The sequence below is a fragment of the Erythranthe guttata genome, chromosome 14 (assembly GCF_056151865.1).
Source record: "Erythranthe guttata isolate IM_541 chromosome 14, IM_541, whole genome shotgun sequence".
NCBI lineage: Eukaryota > Viridiplantae > Streptophyta > Magnoliopsida > Lamiales > Phrymaceae > Erythranthe > Erythranthe guttata.
This window is the reverse complement of record NC_142546.1, coordinates 5,843,886-5,867,061: the sequence shown is the minus strand read 5'-3', so window position 1 is coordinate 5,867,061 and position 23,176 is coordinate 5,843,886. Positions and strand designations below refer to the sequence as shown.

General features: G+C 32.1%; 2 protein-coding genes and 1 long non-coding RNA gene across 12 annotated transcripts; 2 read left to right on the top strand and 1 right to left on the bottom strand.

Moving 5' to 3' along the window:
* Positions 1 to 422: 422 nt before the first annotated feature.
* Positions 423 to 2,758, top strand: LOC105956598 (uncharacterized). The gene is made up of 3 exons (XM_012980450.2): positions 423 to 668; positions 813 to 961; positions 2,472 to 2,758. Exons 1-3 carry the CDS (start codon positions 557 to 559, stop codon positions 2,547 to 2,549), a joined length of 339 nt encoding a protein of 112 aa, XP_012835904.1. The 5' UTR covers positions 423 to 556; the 3' UTR covers positions 2,550 to 2,758.
* Positions 2,759 to 3,956: 1,198 nt separating this feature from the next.
* On the bottom strand, positions 3,957 to 6,561 carry LOC105956600 (uncharacterized). Of its 10 annotated transcripts, none has more exons than XM_088813958.1 (5): positions 6,310 to 6,561; positions 5,224 to 5,873; positions 4,816 to 4,870; positions 4,325 to 4,475; positions 3,957 to 4,224 (listed from the first exon to the last, which is right to left on the bottom strand). In XM_088813958.1, the coding sequence occupies exons 2-3, from the start codon at positions 5,705 to 5,707 to the stop codon at positions 4,848 to 4,850; spliced, it is 507 nt and encodes a 168-aa protein (XP_088670084.1). In that variant the 5' UTR covers positions 5,708 to 5,873; positions 6,310 to 6,561; the 3' UTR covers positions 3,957 to 4,224; positions 4,325 to 4,475; positions 4,816 to 4,847. The 10 variants fall into 10 exon arrangements, with proteins under 10 accessions (XP_088670084.1, XP_088670085.1, XP_088670086.1 ...); XM_088813959.1 differs by having other exon boundaries at positions 4,340 to 4,475; XM_088813960.1 differs by having other exon boundaries at positions 4,325 to 4,393.
* Positions 6,562 to 6,847: 286 nt separating this feature from the next.
* Positions 6,848 to 8,038, top strand: LOC148765005 (uncharacterized). The gene is made up of 3 exons (XR_016029911.1): positions 6,848 to 7,179; positions 7,388 to 7,562; positions 7,661 to 8,038. It is a non-coding gene; the product is annotated as an uncharacterized LOC148765005 (long non-coding RNA).
* The last annotated feature ends 15,138 nt before the right edge of the window (positions 8,039 to 23,176 follow it).

Sequence of the window (23,176 nt, the reverse complement as noted above, 5' to 3'; positions counted from 1 at the left end):
AGTTGGAATTAGGCGAATTCTATTAGTAGCGAATTATTAAATTAGGGGGTCTCACTAATATTGAAAAATGGGTGGGATCCATCTTTATTTATCCATATAAAGTATGGGGTTTTCACTAATAATCTTTCATTTATAATACATATTTGAAAAATTGGTTTATTGGCGAAAGAAATATAACTTATGAACCTAAAATAATAAAAATGGTTGGTCAGCTAATTATGCATAAAAACCCATATCTTATGTTGTTTTAAAAAGTTGCATATAAATAAGATTTTTTTGTCATATAAAATAGCAAAAACATATGCTAAATCAAATTAAAATGGAACTTTGTGATTCAAAATGAACACTCATTTTTGAGTAATATACAAGTGAGGGAACCAAAAAAAAAACATAAAAGAAAAAAGAAAAAGGAAAAAGGAAATCAAATAGCGAGAAGAAAATAGCCGGTGGTCCGGTTCTGTGGTTTGAGTTAGAAATCGGAACCGTTTTCTAGGGTTTATACACTCTTCAATAACCCTCTTCCCTTAAATTTAATTTCAATTTCCCCCATTTTGATATGGCTTTGAGGCAAATCCTAACATGGAGTAAACAATTGCCTTCATTCTCAGCCCAATCGAGTTCTGTTTCTAGGGTTGCGAATTTCTCCTCAAAACCCAATCCGTACATTGGTAAGATTTGAATACACGATTGATTGACTTTTTTTTTTTTTTTTTTTTTTGGTTCTGCTGGTTTAATCGGCTGAAATTATGTCGGAATTGTATTTAATTGAAATCAAGAAAAATGGATTTTTTTTTTTGATTTGGTTATTACAGTGAAAGTAGGGATACCGGAGTTTTTAAATGGAGTGGGGAGAGGATTGGAGAATCACGTGGTGAAGCTTGAATCTGAGATTGGAGATCTGCCGAAGCTTCTCGTTACTCGAACAATCAAGCTCAAGCGACTCGGAATCCCCTGCAAAGATGTAAGACCAAAAAAAACCCTAATTCTTCATTTACAGTGTTCTTTTTTGGGTGAAGAATTTGGAGAATAGGGATATTTTGTTGTTCTTGGTTTCGTATTGGATTTGTCGAAATATCTAATAAATCTTTGAATATGATCTTTATTTATATATATATGATGTGTTTCTCTGTGGTCATCTGAATTTTGATTTTATACTTGATCCTAGTTTTGTTTGAGGCGGTGTGGTAGTGATTTTAAATTTCGGGAGTTATTTATATAGTTTCTATGGCAATGTTTGGATACGTTTTGGGGAATTATTTTTCGTTTTATTTTGGGGAAATATGTTTCGAGAGAATAATTGGAGAATGAAAGTAGTGTTTGTTTATAAGTTGACATGAGATAAAATACACTGTAGCGGTAACGGTCAAATCATGTTTAAACGTGTTAGGAAACTGTGTTGCAGAAGAAGAATTTGAAAAATAAAGTGATAGTTTGTTTGTTTTTTAGTGAAGACAGTTTTTCCTGTAGCAGTCAAATCTTTTTATGTAGCTAGCAAGAGAGAGAAACTTTAGAAGTTGTTTTGGGAATTTTTTTGGAAACCTTAACGAACACGAATTCTCTTCGGGGAAAGAACTAAAGTGAGATGAAAACGTAACCAAGCATTGCCTATGATTTTTGTTTTTTTGTGCTCATTGAACCATAAGTGATGTTTTTATTTGTTCCGTTGCGATGGAAATTTTTTGTTATGGCTGATTTATTCGGATCGTACGTAAATTGTAAAACCGAAACTGGAAATGGTGTGATTTCAATGTTTAGAAACACTTAAGTACGATCCAATATGAATTTACAAGGTTCTGAAATGGAAATGGTTCTCTTAGGCCTTAGCTATGTTATTATATTGTTAGGCCTCGTTTGGTTAGGGAGATTATCCATGATTAACTAAATAACAGGACTTTGTTTGATGTTTGGTATCCCCAATAACTTGCCGGGTCGACTCGCAAATATTATGTTATCGTGGCTTATCTTGTCTTCTAGACATGTTTTTTATTGGATCATCGAAGGTCCAATAATATAATTGGATTTCATAGATTATTTAATCTTATCTTGGCTAATCTTATCTTGGCAACCAAACGAGGCCTTAATCTTTTAGCTGTATAGTATATGATTCAATTAATTTGTATCACTTATTTTGATACCTTTGGCCTCGTAAATTTTGTTCTCGTCATGCTCATTGTTAAGAGTTCAGTCCGCTCTGTGCCATAGATAGACAAAATTAACAACTCCAAATTGAATTGGATTATTGATTAGATGGGTACGATGTGTTTGGTTAATGTCGATTTTGGTCAGGTAATTGAAAAATATTACGTCTATAGAAGTATAATATAATTGGTACTTCTAACATTAGGATTTTTTCTAGTAAATATATATGTTTTGTCCATAAGATCCGGTAACAATTTCGTGATCTTGATAATATATTGTTGAATTAAATAAACTCAATTTCTTGGTTTTGAATTTCTTTTGTTTATTTGCAGAGAAAGCTGATACTGAAATACGCACACAAGTACAGGCTTGGATTGTGGAGGCCTAGAGCGCAGCCCGTCAAATCTTGATGAGTCGTCATCTCAGGCCAATTTCGATTCTGCCGAAGCATTTGCTTGCCTCGATGACTACGTTTCTGTCGTCAAAATTGTCTTTATATTCGGAGTCGTTTATTATTATTAATCAATATCCCAGACTTTTGAACTTGTTAAACATCGTTTTAGCCATCAAATTTTGTGCCTAATTTAGCGAAAGAAGGCCGATGGGCTGCGGTTATTAACGGTTTTCCATAAAATCACGACGTTTCTTTATTTATTTGTTTCATTCTATTGTTTACTGTAGCTTGCGTATTTAGGTGGTGCGTATTTAGGTGGTGTTTGCAAAAGCTTTTACAAGAGCTTTTTTTTTAGCTCACAAGTGTTTGCAAAATGAACTTTTACTTTTGCTTCTCTTAAAATAAGCAACTTTAAGTTATAATTTGTTAAGTGGTGTTTGCAAAAGCTTTTAAAAATAGATTAAGAGTATTTTTCTACATATAATCTGTTTTTAGGTGTTTGCAAAACAAGCTTTTGATTCTCTTAAAATAAGCTGCTTTAAACTATAATTTTAAAAGTACTAATGTACCTGGTTTTTCTATTTTAGTTGATTTTCCAGCTAATTTGCAAACACCATTAACTTTAAATAAACACTTAATTCCAACTTAACTCACAACTACTAACTTCTGTTTTTAAATAAACTTTTGCAAACACCACCTAAATATCCATGAGGACTATGACCCTGTTATTTTCTATTTAAATTAATTTTCCGACAAATTTGCGAACTCCACCAACTTTTAGAAATAAACACTTCAAACCAACTTTCTCACAATCCACAACTTCTGATTGTAAATAAGCTTTTGGAAACCACCACCTTAGTGTAAATCAATAGGTACTGCTACAAAATTGATGTGATGCATAAGTATCTAAAGCACACCAATATTTGCAGAAAACTTATAAGAGCATCTCCAACAAAAGGAAGCTATATAATCTTGGGTAAATTACGACCACCCCTGAGGTATGGCCAAATTACGAAGAAAGAAAACCTCTTGTTTGGGTAATTACAATCACCCCTTTCTTTTAAATATTTTTACATAAAATTTATGTAATTCAGTTATTTACCAAACCAAATCGTATATTCAGTTCGGTAAACGGTATGAAATGTTGGCGTACTGAAATTTCGGTTCGATTTAACATCCCTAAATTTACCTCTGGAAGGGTATTTTCGTAAGATAACGCATAGTTGAGAGGGTGGCTGTAATTACCCAAACAAAAGGGGGTTTTCGTAATTTGACCATAAATCAGGGGAGTGGCCGTAATTTGCCCTATAATCTTATAGATTGATGTAAATAAGCCACTCTAGTGTTATCTTTTAACTACCCGTATATACAGATTCATTTATACAACACTTTTATCAACGGGTTTAAAGATCAACGTGCACAATTTAGGTTGGGGAGCCCGTTTTTGATAAGGTTAAAAATCTACATAAAAAAGCTAAAAATTCTCCGCGTTGGAGATGCTCTAACTCGATCAACGTTTTGATAGATCTTGCATGAGTTCGACTCGTGAGATACAACATTAACGACGAGTTTCAAAGAAAAAATAAATAAAAGCCCGAGTCGTGTTAATTCGTCACAGCTTTCATACCAGCACTCCACTTCACTTCCTCTTCTCACGTGCTTTTCTCATGCTGGAAAATTTTCGGTAAAAGCTGCAAGAAAATCAAGAGAAAACGAAGAATTATAGTCGGTCTATGTATTCATCTATGTAGGTTTTCTTGAATTAGATTATATTAGGAAAAAACAAGGAACAGATCAATAGCATACCGTAAAGATCCGTGTAAGTTTTACAGCTCAAGTATATCGAAATGCGTTCCTACACTGCGTGTGCACATAACAAGTTTAAGTCACGAGAAATGTCGACTCGTTGAATGGTATGCCATGCATCGTTTTCAGCGACACTCTACATTTTATATCAAAACATATAGTTTATGATTATCATTACATGTTTCGAGAGACCAGGAGGGGAATTGGGGAACCAGTAACTATCTTCTTTTTTAGTAATAATAAAAATAAAAACTAAAAAAATTAAAAAAATCATCCATTTATTGAGTTTGAAGGAAAAAAGAAAAAAACAACGAAAACGAGCTTGTAGTGATGCATAAGAATCATTAAAAATAAATATTTAAAGTCGTGTAGAAACAATTGATCATGGACAAGTTCTACTAGAGTAAAAGATCAAAATATCTAAGCCGGTCGCTACAATTAATAGAAAGAACCGAGAGAAAAAATCATGAAATTACTTGGAAAAGTTGCTGATGCATTACGATTGGCATCATGTTCGTGAACCCAAAATCCCTGAAGATTCAATACAGATATGGACGATTAGCTTATGCCATTGATTAATATGCTAAGGCCTTGTTTGGTTGCCAAGATAAGATTAAATAATCTAATTAAAACCCACTTGTTTTATCGTCGGACCCTGATAACATAATATTTGTGGGTCGACCAGGCAAATTATTGGGGATACCAAAAATCAAACAAAGTCCAATTATTTAGTTAATAATAGTCTCCCCAACCAAACGAGGCCCTAAATTAATATAAAATAAACTACAATAAAATGCAAACAATACAAGATATTATCAACAAGTATACCATTACATTTCAAGAAATGCGAAAAATTCAAAATTAAAACGGTAAAGATTAATTACCGTGAAATACGATGACGAGCACAAAGACGATGGTGACCAAACAAGCGAAAATATTAGCACTCAACGAAGACGTTTTCTCCTTTTTAATTTTCTTCATTCGGATTTTTTCCAATCTCCGACGTTTCATATTGATCTCGGATATCTCCTTCAACAATTTCATATCGGAAACGCCGATCGAAGGACCCGTTGGAGGGCGAGGCGGCTTCGAATGTTTCTTCTTCTTCTTCTTCGGCTTTTCCTCATCCATCGACTTATCTACATAACTTATCATCCCTTCTTCCCTAAACGCCCCCAAATTTTCGTCAGAAACTATACACTTATCGTACGAACACGAACATTCTCCACCGTTTTTCCTACACAAGAGAATCTTCGAATTCTCGCACTTCAAAACGCTAGCATCTTCCTCGCTTGTCGTGCCACCGCTCTCCAAGTCAACGTCTAAATCTAAATCTAAATCGCTCCCGCTCGAGCATACTCGATCCATGCTAATAATAATTACTTTTCTACGAGAGATAATAGATAGAATATTCCTCGACGGTAAAAACTCGTGGATTCGACGTTTGTTTCGTAAATTCAGCTAGCCTTAATAAAACAAGATGAAATAAAAAAGTTATCTCGACGGCATAAACCCGAAAATTCCCAAAGATTATCTGAAATACACACATGAAGAAATTAGTCAAAAACAAAAATTAATTAAAAAAAAATACCATTGAAACAGAATGACTGTATAAATAACGAACCGTTAAGCAGCTGGAATAAAAAAAAAAAAAAAAAAATCCCCTTTTGAGCTGCAATTTCTAGGTCAATTGATGAACATTCAAAAAAATTGATTCGTTCTTTAATAAATTTAGTAATTTTTTTGAAAAATTATAATCTGGCCTCTCATACTTTCTCCTTCAAAACCCAAACAATGGAATTGAATAAAAATGCAAATTAAATAAGAATTGAAATCGACAATGTGAACGAACCCATGTGAAATGATGAACACTTTTTTCCAGAAAATAAATAAATAAAAATAAATATGGAAAGTTGGTGGTAGAATTGCGCGTGAAAGAATTGTGAGAAAACAGAGATTAGATAACGTACAATTGATTTCCTGATGGCAGCCGAGAAGAAGAAGAAGAAGAAGAAGCCCAAAGTTTTGAATGTAAGAAGTTTGATCTGGTCAATGGTATAAATATAATATTATTTCTTTGTTTGTTGTTCTTGCAATTTTTGTTTGTATATTCAAACAAACAAATTAAGGATCTTTCTTGTATGGGGGATTGGGGGTGGGGGGTGGGGGTGGGAAATTGCAAAAACTCTCAATTATGGCCACCCTCCAAATTAATAAGGGGTTGTCTAGGGTCCGAGAGGGTTGTACTTCTCGGACCGTAAAATATTCAATCTGGTCCATACAAATAATTAAAATTTAATCTCATCCATCAATTTTATGTACGATCTAGTACGACACTAGAGATTTGTACAAACCCAGTAAAAACACTTCGTACACACTCGTACACACATCGTACTTTATGTAAATTACATAATTAACCTTTATATGTTTAAATTGAAAATAAAATATCCATTAAATTTGTATCATCCAAACATAAATAAATAATAAAATAATCATAATCAAAGAACAACAAATTACACGTCAATTCCTAATTTACCTTCATTAAGAAAAGAAATCCTCTAATCTTCCAAACCATTTTCCCCCAAAATCAAAATTTCTAACTCTATTCTTCCCCAAACTGTCTGTGCAGGTTTTTTCTCAAATTTGGTGCATCGAACACGATTTTTTTGTTAAAATTGGCATTCGGGGAAGAAAAGTAGGAAACACGAGACGACGAATTCCAGGTGTCGGAGTCCTGAAATTCGAAGGTCTGGATCTGAGTTTAGGGAGAACCTGATCTCTCGGAAGCTTGAAAATGGAAGGATGTCTCGGAAGAAAATTGCGAACCACGTGGACCAAGAGTAATAGATTTCCATTAACTCTTTTATTTTGGTTTATAGCGATCAATAAGTAGAACTCTACTGAAAAATATTTTTTGAATTCTGAAGATATGTAAATGAATTTTTGTTATTTCACACGTGCCATTTGCTCGACAAATTATGATTCACATTCGCATTGGGTGTCGTCAAATTTTCGTATTTGACATATCTTGCTGTATGGTGTAAGTAGCCTGGGGAAAATCGAGCATGATTGAAGCTGAAAGTAGGGGAAATTGTAACTAAGAAAGATGATTGGTCTCTAGAGGAACTCAGCCGAACATGTAGCAGCTCGCTCAGTCACTAATCTGCCTCAGTCTAAAGAAGGGTTGTCTCCTTCGGTCATAAGATACTCGAGAGTCGAGAAAGTATGATTGGTCTTTAAATGTATGATAGATGTTCTCGAGCTTGTTTGTCATTGTCGAAGATTGATTTATTAATCTCAATATCTTTTGTTTTCTTATAGGTAACAATCCTCGTAGGATTCGGAACGCAGGAATTCGCGTTCACCTCACATATAAGAGTGTTTTGAAGACGTGGGTGCAGCAAAATCAATATTTCAAGCAAAGATATGTTATTCGGGACGGCCACAAACTCCCGATGATGTTTAGATCGATGGGAACAAATTTATTGCTTCGATGTTTCCTTATAAACCAATTTAATTTATGGAGACTACCCAAGGGATGCACTCACATGTATATGATCGACTACCTGGAAATGTTTGACCTTCAAGATACCATTTTGATTTTCACGAGTTGTATACAAAAAATTGAAGTGAACTTTATGTGTTGTTTAGGTCTATAGGCTTCTATTATATAATATAATTTTAGGGATTAATAATACATAATGCAATTAAGCAAATCTACTTATTCTTCAGGTTTGTAAGTTGAAACTTGGTAGCCTTGCTCATCATCCCTTGTCCTACTTACTGTTCCATAATGCAATTAAGCTCATCATGACATCAGCAAATAGCACATGAGATATGAAGTGATAGAGGAATTAGATTTACGAAATAATAAGCAGCCAAAAGTTACATAAACAAGAACTTAAAATGAAACCTTACGGATTGTTAGTATAATAATGGAATATCTCAGTTCGCGAGTGTCTTGAAAGGTGTCTGTCTAGATGACATATTTGTTCATGCTAATCAAGAATGCAAAGCAATGTAAAAAATGAAGAAAATAAAATTAAAAGGAAACGACAATGGTCACATCTTATAAGAAAATATAGAACAAAAACAGATGAGATTATGAGTCAAAACTCGCGAGTCTAGTTAATAACTCAACTATTGCCAAAACTTTTGAGGCATGATACACCATGTGATATTAACTACAGACTGCATAGAACAAGGTAACTGCGTGCTTTTACATAATCTTCATCTCCCTTTGGAGCTTTGATCACCACCACCACCTGGCTATGTAGTACCATACCAGCCTACCACCGAGACACCGAAGCAATGCTTACGGGCATAGCTATATGATTAATAAGAAAAAAACCGTGGAGCAATATTTGCATTAGTATCCACGAATAATGCGACTTACATTACTACAAAACTTGTTGGTTCTCATGTATTCAGGTTTAAATTCGATTTTGATAAACTAAATTTCAGAATTAACTTAAAACAAACATTGATAGTATTTGATTAATTAACTTACACTATATCATGATTAAGAACCAGGTGAACCAAGGAGCAAAGTAAATGAAACATTTCCAAAAAATGCAGCCAAAATCAAGAGAAACCATTATGTGCAGAAAAGAACTTAATTCCAATATAATATTTCCAGAGGAAGATAAGAAGAACAATTTTCCTACGGACTCCCATAGTCCCAAGGAAGATAAGTGCCAAAAGTCTGATTCATGATGCTCCTGTTAATTCCAGAATTGTACCTTGACTCTGATTCAGAACGATATTAGTACCGTATGTGATTGTACCATGAGAACTTTATCCATGAATTATCGATGCTTTATTTTGATAATCCATGAAGAACGGTGAATAATGATGATAATTTTTTTTGACGATCGATGATGGATAGAAAAGAACGATTACAGACGATTAGGGTTTAAACTCTGGGAAGAATTAGACATATTATAATTTTAAACTTGTTAATTTGTATTTAACTTTTAAATTATTGATTTTCTAATTGAGTTTTTAAGTTTTAATGAAAGGGTTTTTATGTCATTTTACTTGTACCACAGGGGTCGTACATTTTACTACTGGGTACGTACTAATTCTATGTGGCACAATTTTATTGGTTCATTACGGTCCGAGAAGTACAACCCTCTCGGACCCTAGACAACCCCAATTAATAAGGGGTATTAGTATAAAAAAGAAACTTAATACAAAACAAGAATTGAGGAGATCAAATATAAAGAGATGAAAATTCATCTATTTAGTTAATTATTTATTTTTTTTATTTTGGGGTAACACAGATCTTCGAGATTCGTCCGACTAATTTTGGGAGCAGATGGTATTCCCCATGCGGGGCCCGGTTCTAGGGACCGTGAGGCCTGAGGCAAGAAACGAATATGAGGCCTTTTTTGTACCAAATAAATCTATATAAAAATATTTTTTATGATATTTAATAATTCAAATAATTTAAAAGATATTATATTTTAGTTTACAATGCTTGGGTAAAAATAAAAGGGTTTATTAGGGATAACCCCCTTGTTCATATTTTCTAATGAGGTAGATCCAATTAATTTTTCCCTTTTTGAGATACACCCAAATTTGCCAACTTGGCAAAATAAATTATGTAATTTCCCTTTAATACCCCTTTTTTATTTTGTTTTATTTTTGAACGGTATTTACTTTCTTAACTACGTGATATGAGATTGCTGATATGTTGCCTAAAATCACGGAATAAAATTACGTAAGTATATTGGCGGTTTCTATCAAATCTTGTACAACCGGTTTTGAAGAATTTATCCAGCGTTTCATCGTTTTCCATCGGATTTGAAGATAGGTTCGGATTTCATCGTTTTCATCGTTTTTCATCGTTTTCCATCGTTTTCATCGTTTTCAATCGAGTTCGGATTTGAACCGGTTTTGAAGAATTTATCCAGCGTTTCATCGTTTTCCATCGTTTTTTCACCGGCGTGGAAATAGGTTCGGATTTGAGCGTTCATCGTTGTCCGTTAGAAGATGATGATGTTTGTTTGGAAAAAGGATTGACAGAGTTAGAAGAGGATGGTTCGCGCAGATCGGACCAGAGTTGTTTTATATGAGCTTCGTAGTTGGTTTATGCAATAATCGGAATAATTGTCCGCTGTGGTCGAGTTCATGTTTTTTATCCCGATCGATAGTTGGTTTATTTGTTTATAACAGTCGATTTAAGTGTGTTGGGTAGTACATTAAAATATAGTTCGTAGTCTTTTTTAATTTAGCGTATGGATTTTGCATTTTAAGTTTATTTTTGATGATATTAATGTATTGTCATTCAAATGTATTTGCAGTCTATTTAATCATTTTTTAGTATTCTGCATTTTTTATTTTGTTTCATGATTTTAGGTTTTTTCAGGTTTTTTCGATGGCGAATTTCGTACGAATTTTGTTGAGGTTTGGTGGGTTGGTTGCTATAAAGAGGTGTTTACGATGTAATGGCTCGGTAACTTCGGTTAAGTGTTAAACCGTTGTAATACAGTAGTATACTATTATGAATACCGCATGATACTACCATTATCATTTTATTATACTATTATGAGATTATTAATGTACTAGAGTTTTTTAACTCGACATATTGGTTTGATTGTGTTATGATGTGTTTATGTATTTTATCAAAACCCTAGATTGAAATTATGAGATTATTAATGTTCTATTTTATTGGTTATGTTGGAATACTTTACGTTGGTGTTGTTCTCAATGTTCTTGTCATTTCAGTGGTATATTGTTTGTAACACAATTTCATATCACTACTATAACCGTAATATACTATCATAGCAGATTAATGTACTATATTGAAATTATTAATATACTATGCGGTTGACTAATACGGGATCCATAGTCGATTAACGAGATCCATAGTCGAATTAGATCAATAAGATAGTCTATTACACGATATAAAGAAAATTACCCTAATTGATTAGTATTTCAAACAAACATATTATTCAGTTTCCGTATATATTATTATTTTTTCATATATATTATTATTTACCCTAATCGTTTTCATATAATAAGGAAAATTACCCTAATTGATTAGTATTTCAAACAAACATATTATTCAGTTTCCATATATATTATTATTTTTCCAATAGTCAATTAACTAAACCCATAGTCGAATTAGACACATGGGATAGTCTATTAATTTTAAAACACAAATCCGCCGCCGTCACTTCTCAAATCTAGGGTTTTGATGATTCTTCGGCCCATAGTCGATTAACGAGATCCATAGTAAAATTATACCAGTGGGATAGTCTATTAAATGATATGGGATAGTATATTAATACAGATGTAATTCGACTATGCATCTCGTTAATCAACTATGGGCCGAAGAATTATCAAAACCCTAGATTTGAGTAATCCTAGATTTGAGTAACCCTAGATTGGAGCAGTGACGGCGACGGCGACGGCGGCGAACGACGATATCACTCCTAAATTGATTGTTAGGACCTTGGATGCGGGAGCGGCGGAGGTCTTGGTCGTTTTTGGCGGTCTTGGAGGTGGAGGTGGTCGGATGTGGTGGTGGTGGAGGACTAGGCGATGGTGGAGGTGTTGCTTATGGCCAATATCGTTGTTATCGTCGTTGGCCACCGACGACAACGGTGACGGAGGTGGCGGCGGTCGGAGGTGGAAGCGGCGAACCCGGCGGGAAAATAGGGAGGGATTTCGGAGTGCAGAAAATCGTCAATCGCCGGTGTATAAATTTCTGGTTTTCTTTGGGACGTTTTGCAGATTTTGATAGTGGTTTTGTGGGGATAGTGTTTTAACGGGAAAATAGAGAGGGATTTGATATTATTTCAATAGGTAAAGTAACAGGATTTGTGGGATTTGATTGAGGGTACTTATGTAATTTAGAAAAGTTTGGGTTTTTATCAAAATGGCAAATTTAAATTTGGATCTACCCCTATTATTTGAATGTTTAAGGGGGTTATATCTAATAGACCCAAAATAAAATAGTATAGTTAGAATTTTTGGAGCCCTTAAATATAAAGATAAAATATATATTTTGATGGGGTAGGTATTGATAAATTCCCAAGTGCAAATATAAAACGCAAGTCAGTCATCAGTCACGTTTCACAAGCGTGTCAGTCCTTAAAGCAAATATAAATATGCAATTAACTCCCTAGCTATGTGGGCAAAGTCCGAAACACCATTCACTTTATTTTGAAATTACCTGCAAATGTCTGACACACCTTTCCACACACTTTTCACGCGCCGTTTGGGAGACGCGCTCCACACCTTTTTAACTATCTGTTGCGGTTTTTCCCGTTTTTCAGTTTTTTTTGCTTGTATAAATACCCACAACCAGGCGGAAGCATTAAGGCAACAAAGGAAAGAAAAGTGATCATTTTCGAAGAAGAAGAATGGTGCGGGCAAAGAAGAGGAAGGAGAAACATGGTTTACTTTTTCTTTCCTTTTAAGAAATTGATTCTGAAATTTGTTGTTATTGTTCTTTTTTTTTTTTTGCTTAGGTTTGCAAAAGAAAAAAAAAAATTGTGTATTCTCATATTGAATGGTTATGAACATTTTCAGTAGTGGATAGTATCTATCGGCGAGATTGGAGTTTTCTCAAATAAAAAAATGAACAAATGGTTCCAGTAAAAGTTGTTTTCTTGTTTATGTTTGCAAAAGATGTTCATTTGCTGTTGAATTGCATGATTTTGAACACTTTCACCCTTGGGTATCATTCATCTGCATATTAGTATTTCCCCAAATCATTTTTTGTCCTAACAAGGTTTGATTTTGGACATTAGATGTGTTTAAATAATATAAATTGCATTATACAATGGCAGTACTATTGTTGTTAAACAGTATCAAAATAAGGTAATGGACTTTCTTCTGATGTAAGTAAATAATATATATTGTATTGCATAATGGTATAGTTAATATGGTTGTATGGTGTTGAGACAGGCAAGTGCAGGTACAATTACTATAACTACATAGTACCGTTATTATTTTACAATTGTATTTTTGCTGATTATTTTTTTTCTTTATAATCGTAATACATTTGCAAAGGATGATGCGCAACAAGCTTGTAGGTGCTCTCCTAGCGCTTTCAAAGAAGAAATGGACATAATTAAGCCAATGATGACAACTAGACATTTTGCTGCCTTGGAGGAAAATCCTTTCGGGCACTTCCTAAACATGCCTAAAATGTACCATAGTTTCTTAAAGATGTCAGTTCTATTGAAGAAGACGTACAACATGGAGAAACGTACATTCTGGTTTGGAGGTAAAACTATCCTCGTCGTATTTGACCCTAGGGAGTTCTGCATTATGATGGGATTGCTGTTTAAGGGGGTACCCATCAATAAAAGCCTAAAAATAGAAACTCCTTTCAGTCGACGTGTTTTTGGGGGTAAATTGACCCAAGTGAAGTGTCATCAAATTGTTGAAAAACTACAGAAGTATGCAGTTAAGACCGATCAACAATTCATTGAGGATTTTATTAGGTTGTATAGTATTTCTGCTTGCAATACTTTTTTATTGCCAAATGGTAAGTTCCAACTGTCAAGGTATGTTTATCCGCACGTTGACAAAATGGAGCGAGTAGGAGATTTTGCATGGGGAAAACTGGTATATGATGTGCTTATTGAAAACATTGAGGCGCGCTTGGCTGGAGCACCAGGGTATTTTGATGCTTGCACCATTTGATTATTGGCATGGGTGAGCAGAAGGATCTGTGCACGCAATAAGTGTTTTCGAATATCCTAGATTTTTTCGATGGTCCGACTCCAAAATACTAGCCGATGACCCGCCAAGCTAAACATGTTTTTGGTGAACTCACACCAGACAAGGTAACAATTTAATTTATGCATTTTCATTATGTTATTTGCTTACCTTGTTTATATGTTTATTAGGTTATATCATTCTCCGTGCACAAAGAAGAGAAAAAGTTCATAGTTTCACCTGTGGACGAACTATCTGGTCCTATTACTGCTTTGGAGGTCGATGGAAAAGTAGAAGCCAAACGTGGAAAGGTCATACCTATTTTTAGATATACACAACAAGTGAAGAGGAAGAATGTGGAACTAGTAGAGCTAAAAGGGAAGAAGAAGAAAAAGAAAAAACTTTTATTTTTGAAGAGGAAGAGGAAAAAGAAGAGCAAGATGGAGGGGAAAAAAGAAGACGAAGATGAAGATAATTTTTTTAATGTTGTTGAAGAACTTGGAGTTGAACAAACAAATGAAGATGAAAAAAAGAAGAGCAAGAAGGAGAACAACAGGAAGATGAAGAAGATAATAGTAGAAGAAAAATGAATAGAAGAAGAAGACGTGGAAGAAGTGGAGAAGACGAAGAGAGAAAGAAAGTCGAAGGAAAGAGAAGACACAGAACGATGGAATGGGCGAGGCCAAGGACACAACATAGTCTCTACTAAACTTCCCACCTTAGTATATGATTATAATTTTTTATTTATTTATTATTATTATTATTATTATTATTATTATTATTATTATTATTATTATTATTATTATTATTATTATTATTATTATTATTATTATTATTATTATTATTATTATTATTATTATTATTATTATTATTATTATTATTATTATTATTATTATTATTATTATTATTATTATTATTATTATTATTATTATTATTATTATTATTATTATTATTATTATTATTATTATTATTATTATTATTATTATTATTATTATTATTATTATTATTATTATTATTATTATTATTATTATTATTATTATTATTATTATTATTATTATTATTATTATTATTATTATTATTATTATTATTATTATTATTATTATTATTATTATTATTATTATTATTATTATTATTGTTATTATTATTATTATTATTATTATTATTATTATTATTATTATTATTATTCTTATTATTATTATTCTTATTATTATTATTATTATTCTTATTATTACTATTATTATTATTACTATTATTATTATTACTATCATTATTATTATTACTATTATTATTATTATTATTATTATTATTATTATTATTATTATTATTATTATTATTATTATTATTATTATTATTATTATTATTATTATTATTATTATTATTATTATTATTATTATTATTATTTATATTATTATTATTTATATTATTATTATTATTATTATTATTATTATTATTATTATTATTATTATTATTATTATTATTATTATTATTATTATTATTATTATTATTATTATTATTATTATTATTATTATTATTATTATTATTTATATTATTATTATTTATATTATTATTATTATTATTATTATTATTATTATTATTATTATTATTATTATTATTATTATTATTATTATTATTATTATTATTATTATTATTATTATTATATTATTATTATTATTATTATTATTATTATTATTATGATTATTATTATTATTATTATTATTATTATTATTATTATTATTATGATTATTATTATGATTATTATTATTATTATTATGATTATTATTATGATTATTATTATTATTATTATTATTATTATTATTATTATTATTATTATTATTATTATTATTATTATTATTATTATTATGATTATTATTATGATTATTATTATGATTATTATTATTATGATTATTATTATGATTATTATTATGATTATTATTATGATGATTATTATGATGATTATTATTATGATTATTATTATGATTATTATTATGATTATTATTATTATGATTATTATTATGATTATTATTATGATTATTATTATGATTATTATTATGATTATTATTATGATTATTATTATTATTATTATTATTATTATTATTAGTATTATTATTATTATTATTATTATTATTATTATTATTATTATTATTATTATTATTATTATTATTATTATTATTATTATTATTATTATTATTATTATTATTATTATTATTATTATTATTATTATTATTATTATTATTATTATTATTATTATTATTATTATTATTATTATTATTATTATTATTATTATTATTATTGTTATGATTATTGTTATGATTATTATTATTATTATTGTTATGATTATTATTATTAGTATTATTATTATTATTATTGTTATTATTATTAATATTAGTATTATTACTATTACTATTATCACTATTGATACTATTGATGTCATAACTGGTGTGATTACTTTAGATATAGGTTGTTGTGGATAATTCTACATACAAGGGAAGAACGGACTATGTATGTCGAGATGAATTGAATGATTAAGAGAAGGTAGTACTTGATGGGTACTTGGTTGATGCGAATTTGAGGTAACATCACTAACTTACTTAACATATGGTATATAATAACTTTTTATGTAGTATCGGTGTACTTAGGAAATAATGCATGTTTATTTCTCATTGTAGTGCAATTGTGATCGAAAGAGGCCCAAATGTATTGACTAGGGATGGCAATTTGACCCGCCCCGACGGATCCCCGCCCCGCCCCGCCCCGAAATTTTCGGGTATTACCCGCTTCGAAAAAAAATGGGGCGGGTATGGGGATTGAATTTTTTTTGACCGGGTACGGGTACGGGGATGGGTTTGCCTATACCCGCCCCGTAGACCCGCCCCGTACCCGTCCCCGTACCCGCCCCGCATTATTTATATATATAATATACATTTTTTAATTATAATAATAAATATAAATAATTAAATAGTAGTAATATATTAAATATTAGTTAAAATGGAAATTTTTAGGTTTCCATTATATAATTAAATATTAGTATTATAATTAAATATTGATTTATTTGTTGAAATAAACATTTTAATTATAAGTAAATTTCATATTTATTTATTAAAAAAAAAAAGAAAAAAAATAGACGGGGATTTTTACCCGCCCCGATACCCGTGGGGATTTTATGGGGCGGGTATGGGGATTCTTTTAATACCCGTGGGGATTTTTGACGGGGATGGGGATGGGGATTTCCATAGCGGGGCGGGGATGGGGATTGCAAAACCCGCCCCATACCCGCCCCATTGCCATCCCTAGTATTGACTGGAAAGCATATGTGCTATCTTTTGTTTGATAAGCATCTGAGTGGGGATATCGATATATACATGTGTCTGTTAATACGTTTTAAATGAATGTTGTAAGATATTTGCACGTTAGTTTTACTTTTGGGGTCCAAAATGGAACAAATGTGTCGAATTCCTTATAAAACACACTACTAATGTGCAAAACTTGTATGTAGAAGTGATGGTTTTCATCACAAGTGATCACATTAAACACCTATCAACTCCCACGTTGTTTCAATTCTTGTAAATGAGTCGTAAAATGAATAAATGAGTGATGAGATGTTTTTCCATGGTCGTATTGACCCTAAAGGATATCAAGGGTACCATTAGTAAAGTACGTAAGCACTATATCGTCTGAACCATAATACCTAGATATTGTACGATCTATGTGTATTTTGTGCACGTGATATTCTGGGCCGTAAAAAAATGAATACCATACAGTTGATGACTTGAATTGCTCGAATTGCTAGGCCCAAAATGATAACTACATTATATGAGTACGTTTCTTACGAACAACAATAATTGTTTCATCAAAAGAGTTATTTTATTTAAATGTACCCAATACACATCTACATTACGATACGATTTAACGCGCTACAATACACGACACTAACTTATGACTCGTACTATTATGGTGATTAATTAAGAAACATTACATATGTTTGACAAATCATGTAAACTGCAAATATTGCTAGGTTTAACACTATCAAACTTTGAATTACTCTAGCTTCATCTTTGGAATTCTTTACTTTACTTTCTTGATGAACTTGGTTTGTCGATCCACTCGTAGTTTCACTTTCTTCATATCGAGAGTAGTTGTGGGAGAAAGTTTGCCCAATTTCAAATGACTCACACCACTGAGAATAGCCATGGTCTGGGCAACAGTAAAATAGCCTCTCGGGATTCAGACTTGTCTTTGAAACCATGATTATTATTATTTTCCCACAATCACGACACTTGCAATTATCCTTTTTTTATATTTTAAGCCACTCTATTGAGAGGTACTACTCGAAGAAGCCATGAATGAGAATCAAATGAACCTAACTACGTGTTACGTACTATTTATAAGTTCTGACAAAAAATAACGACTATATTATTGTAACGGTCATAAAATTCAAATCGATTCATTTAGTATTTATTCTATGCACTATATTATGTTGTAAGTCATACCATATGAACGTGACAACAGTACTATTGTAACTAAAGCAGTGCACCCTATTATAACTAAAGCAGTCATACCATTGTACATAATACAAATAGATAAAACATAATGCAAATGGATAAATATTATGAAGTACAGATCAACAAAGTTCAAACAACATAAAAAGAAAGTACAAACAACCACATTTGAGTCACTTCAATCCTTGTTGCTACGGGATTGGTTCTTTGCAAGTACAACGATTATGTCCAAGTTTACCACACCTTGCACACTTCGTAACGGGTGTCAACTTGCGAGGGAATTATTTCCGTCCTTCTACGGCCTGGTTGAGCTTTCTATGCAGGTGCATTAATAAACACATCATCCGGACCATGATTTGTTTGTGCATCGTACAAGTCAAATTCCTCATCAAATGAAGGAATTGGATTAATTGTGTACTTATATACTTGTTTGTACAAATCAACCCGGAAGCAAGGATCCAAAAATTCAAATACCGAATATCCTTTCGACTCAATACATGCACATGCATGTTTGCACGGAATTTTATTCAATTTCCAAGATTTGGAATTACAAGTCCTACTATCTAAATCAACAGCATACGACTTATCCTTTTCATACACCTCATAAAGCGTGCCACTGGATCTGGTATATTTTAAAGGACGAGAGGCCGTATAATTGATTAATATTTTTTTCAATTCTTGGACATATTGTGCCAACCATGGTTAAGAATATTCACTTCGATTACCTATCATCTCCATTACTTTGATCCGTATCTGATCAACCATGGATGAAACTGACAAACATCGTGCATCTTTAACCCAACCATTCCAACATTCAACTTGGTTAATGTTCATTATTCCCCATCCATCTTCAGAAAAGTATGCATTGGCCCAAGGATTATGATCTGATTCTCAGATAAATGATTCCGTACGAGGCATTGATTGAACTATAAGAGAAATAATTTCATCAAACTCTTGCCGAGTAAGAGCACAAGCAGCCTTATGTAGAATGCTCACCCAATGTCATTTCTGGTGCAACGGATACTATCTTAAAACCTTTGTTCTAAATTTATCCTTCAATGTCGCAAACAATAAGCATGATTGCTACCAGGATTTAATAACCCCAAATGACGATCAGAGAAAATTGTGTAACTTTTCTATAAACCCCCATTGTGATAAACATGAATCTCTTTCAGCTTATTATAAAACCACTCACAATTTCTATCATTCTCAGCATCAACAATTGCATAGGCCAATTTGTATAACTCATCATTTGAATCTTTGCACACAGCAGAAAGTAAGCAACCTTTGTACTTATTTTTAATATGAGTCTCATCCAAACATATCATTTGCCTACACCCACGGTTATGCATTTTTAATGCACAACGATAACGTCTTAATTTATCATAACAACTTGACTCGTCCCCATGAATGTCATACATTGTTTTTTCCTTACCTCTCCATGTTGTATAGTACTTAAGCTCCAGACTGTACTTTCTTTGGACATCATCCAACTTAATAACTGGTCTGTAACCTAGATGCGCTCTCAATTTTTGTTTCATAAGTTGTGAAACCCATGTAGCATCGGCTTTCGTATGACCCCTAGTACGATGAGTAGCATCACCACAACTGTGCTCAAGAATACATTTGCGAACGCCGAATAGTTAGTCTTATTTATGAATTGATGCATAAACCCTCCAATACATACGGCTATGCTCTTTTATTGATCATTTTTCTTGTACTTAAAGGTTCGATTATTAGTAATGCAGTAGTTTTTTAGTATAAACCTAAAAATCATCAGGATCTTCAAAATTTTGATTCTCCCCACGCATGCAATGTATCCATGCATCAGTTGAATTTCCAAGCTGATGGAATTCAATTTGCAATATAATGTTGGAATTGACAGCCTCACTTGAAAAAACAAAAAAAAAAATAAACAAATTGGATTATTACGATGAACTACAAATAAATTGTAACAATTGAAATTACTACTTTGAGTGGAATGCTTTCATACGAGAACTTAGGGTTGGAAAAAGAATACAAATTACCATATATAATGGTATACCAACCAAAAATCACCAAAAATTTACCGAAAGAGCGGTTATTATTGTCGACGGTACGGTATTAGTACCGTACCATTACAATATGGTACGGTATTGGTATTGTATTTTTAATACCACGGTAATACCGTATCGTACCTCAATTTATATTTTAATCCGATTAATAATTTTTTTTCGATATTATTTTTTTTAATTCTATTTTGTTTACTTGGAAGCTTATAAATAGCAACAATTTATTTTTACCTTAAGTTAGTGGTAGTGTATTTGTTTTTTGTTCTTTCCAACACAAAGTTGAATTTTGTAATTGAACATATACTATTTTGTTAAATTGTCTTTTATGTTCCCTATTGTCAACTAATTTTATTATATATGACGTATGAATATTTTTTTTACATACATGCATGTATAGCATTGGTAAAGTATTTATTGCATGTAGTAATTATTAAGTACAATCAAGTTCCTAACAAATACCTAGGTGTTCTATTAAACCACATTACTTTATTATGGTATATGTTCTTGTTTCAATGAAGCAAATTATGCCAAATTATGTTAATTATTCCCCATTATACCGAACCTTCTTAGAAAATTAGGTACAAGAGTAACTAGAACTATTTTCAATTAGGATACATATACTTTTTAACACATTTGTTCTTTAATCTTTAATGCATCATCAAGTACGGTAAAGTACCACGTATTGATTGTACCGTACCGAAAAAACGGTATACAGAACTTTTTGGTATGATAACGGTACAAATATTTTCAATACCACAATGTACGGTAGGTACACGGTATTGAGCCAAATGTTTGGCAACCGTAATAAACCCATCCCTACGAAAACTACATTTCTAAGATACTAGACGTACAATCATTTCATACCATCAGTATCCTTATATGATTCTACATACAACCCTAGTTATTCCACATTATCTCTATACTAACACGATACTATTAAATATTATATTATATGCTATGATCGCAGAAACAAATAAAAAATACATACAAAACATAATGGGGGCATACCTGTTTTCGGCTCGGACCCTCTTTCCACGCCCATTTGGTTCATCACTGCGGCTCACCACAATGTCGACCACACTCATGTGCATTATCAAATGCAATGTATCCATATTCACCACGTCTTCGTTACAGATCAGTGTGACAAACATTCTTTCACGATGAGCCAAGTATTGGAGCACCAATTTGTCGGCATGGATATCGTGCCACTTGCTTATGACATACTCATAGATCTCCTTTAAAGTCGAATCATTCTTAACGGAAATGATGTGCATATTATCTCTGTACCGACAACTTCTAAGAGTGCGGAGGGGGTTTGATTCACCATTTGCTGCCATTGTGAGAAATTTCAGTTTTTTTTCACGGTCGGGGAAGAGGAAGTAGTAACAGAGAATATGAGGAAAGAGAGAAGAGAGAGAAAGAGAAGAGAAGAAAGGGAGGAAAGAGGAGAGAGAGTATAAAGTGAAATAAAGTAGGGCGACGGACTGAACTGCATGTTTATTTTTGTTGTAGGGACTGACCCGCTTGTGAAACGTGGCTGGGAACTGACTCACGTTTTATGTTTGCACTAGGGCATTTATCGGTACAAACCCCATGAATAAAATATATAGGCTAGTAGGCATTATTAGGTTTAAAAGTTGAAAAAAATATGAATAGTGTATTTTCATAGGGATGGCAATTTTTACCCGCCCCGAAATTTCCGAGTAATGTCCACCCCGCAAATAAATGAGGCGGGTACGTGTCCTAATTTTTCCCCCGAAAACGGGTTCGGGTCGGGTGCGGGTTTACCCGCCCCGGATATATATATATATATATATATATATATATATATATATATATATATATATATATATATATATATATATATATATATTATATTTTAAACTAGAAACCCTAGATATTATTTGTTATCCCCTTCTTTTTCTTCCGCACGCCACTTTTTACATTTTTCCAGTTTTCTTTTACTTCTCAGAACTTCTTCTTCTGTTCTTCAAGAGTCACTCTCACCAGCCCGTTTTTTTCAATTTTCTTTCACTCCTTAAAACTTCTTCTTCTGTTCTTCAAGAGTCACCACTCACCCGCACGTCAACTACAACTACTGAGCCTTGCCGCCGTTCTCTCCATCTCCGGCGTTGACTACCGGTGGTACGGTAATTTCTCTCGTTCAATTCTCTCGCTTTAATTTCTCTCGTTCTTATAAAAAAATTCAAAACCCCTAATTTTAATTTCTTTAGATTTTTTATATTTATTTATGTTATTTGTCTCTAATTTATTATTTGTTTCTAAATTTTCAGGTTTATACTTTGAATTAGGATGTCGCAAGAAACGAGTTCATCTCATGTTAATCCCTTGCTAGATGCAAGTACAGAGGAATCTCCACAAGGAATAAATACTCCTACAATTCCTAGCACAACGACTCCTAACACACCTACTCCAAGCACAACTACTCCCAGACCACAAATGAGAATGTGGTTATTGTGAAGAGAAGAAAAACATCGGATGTGTGGTTGCACTTTGACAGAGTAACAGTTGGAGGAGATCCAAAAGCACAATGCAAGTATTGTAAGAAATGTCTTGTTGCAAAAAGTACAGATGGAAAAACTCATTTA

Bases quoted from the DNA above. Each gene is read 5' to 3' on its own strand.
- LOC105956600 (XM_088813958.1), bottom strand. From the start codon at position 5,707: ATGGATCGAGTATGCTCGAGCGGGAGCGATTTAGATTTAGATTTAGAC. The intron at 4,871-5,223 runs GTAATTAATCTT...TTGAATCTTCAG, and splicing joins GCTCGTCATCGTATTTCACG to GGATTTTGGGTTCACGAACA.
- LOC105956598 (XM_012980450.2), top strand. From the start codon at position 557: ATGGCTTTGAGGCAAATCCTAACATGGAGTAAACAATTGCCTTCATTC. The intron at 669-812 runs GTAAGATTTGAA...TGGTTATTACAG, and splicing joins AAAACCCAATCCGTACATTG to TGAAAGTAGGGATACCGGAG. The intron at 962-2,471 runs GTAAGACCAAAA...GTTTATTTGCAG, and splicing joins TCGGAATCCCCTGCAAAGAT to AGAAAGCTGATACTGAAATA.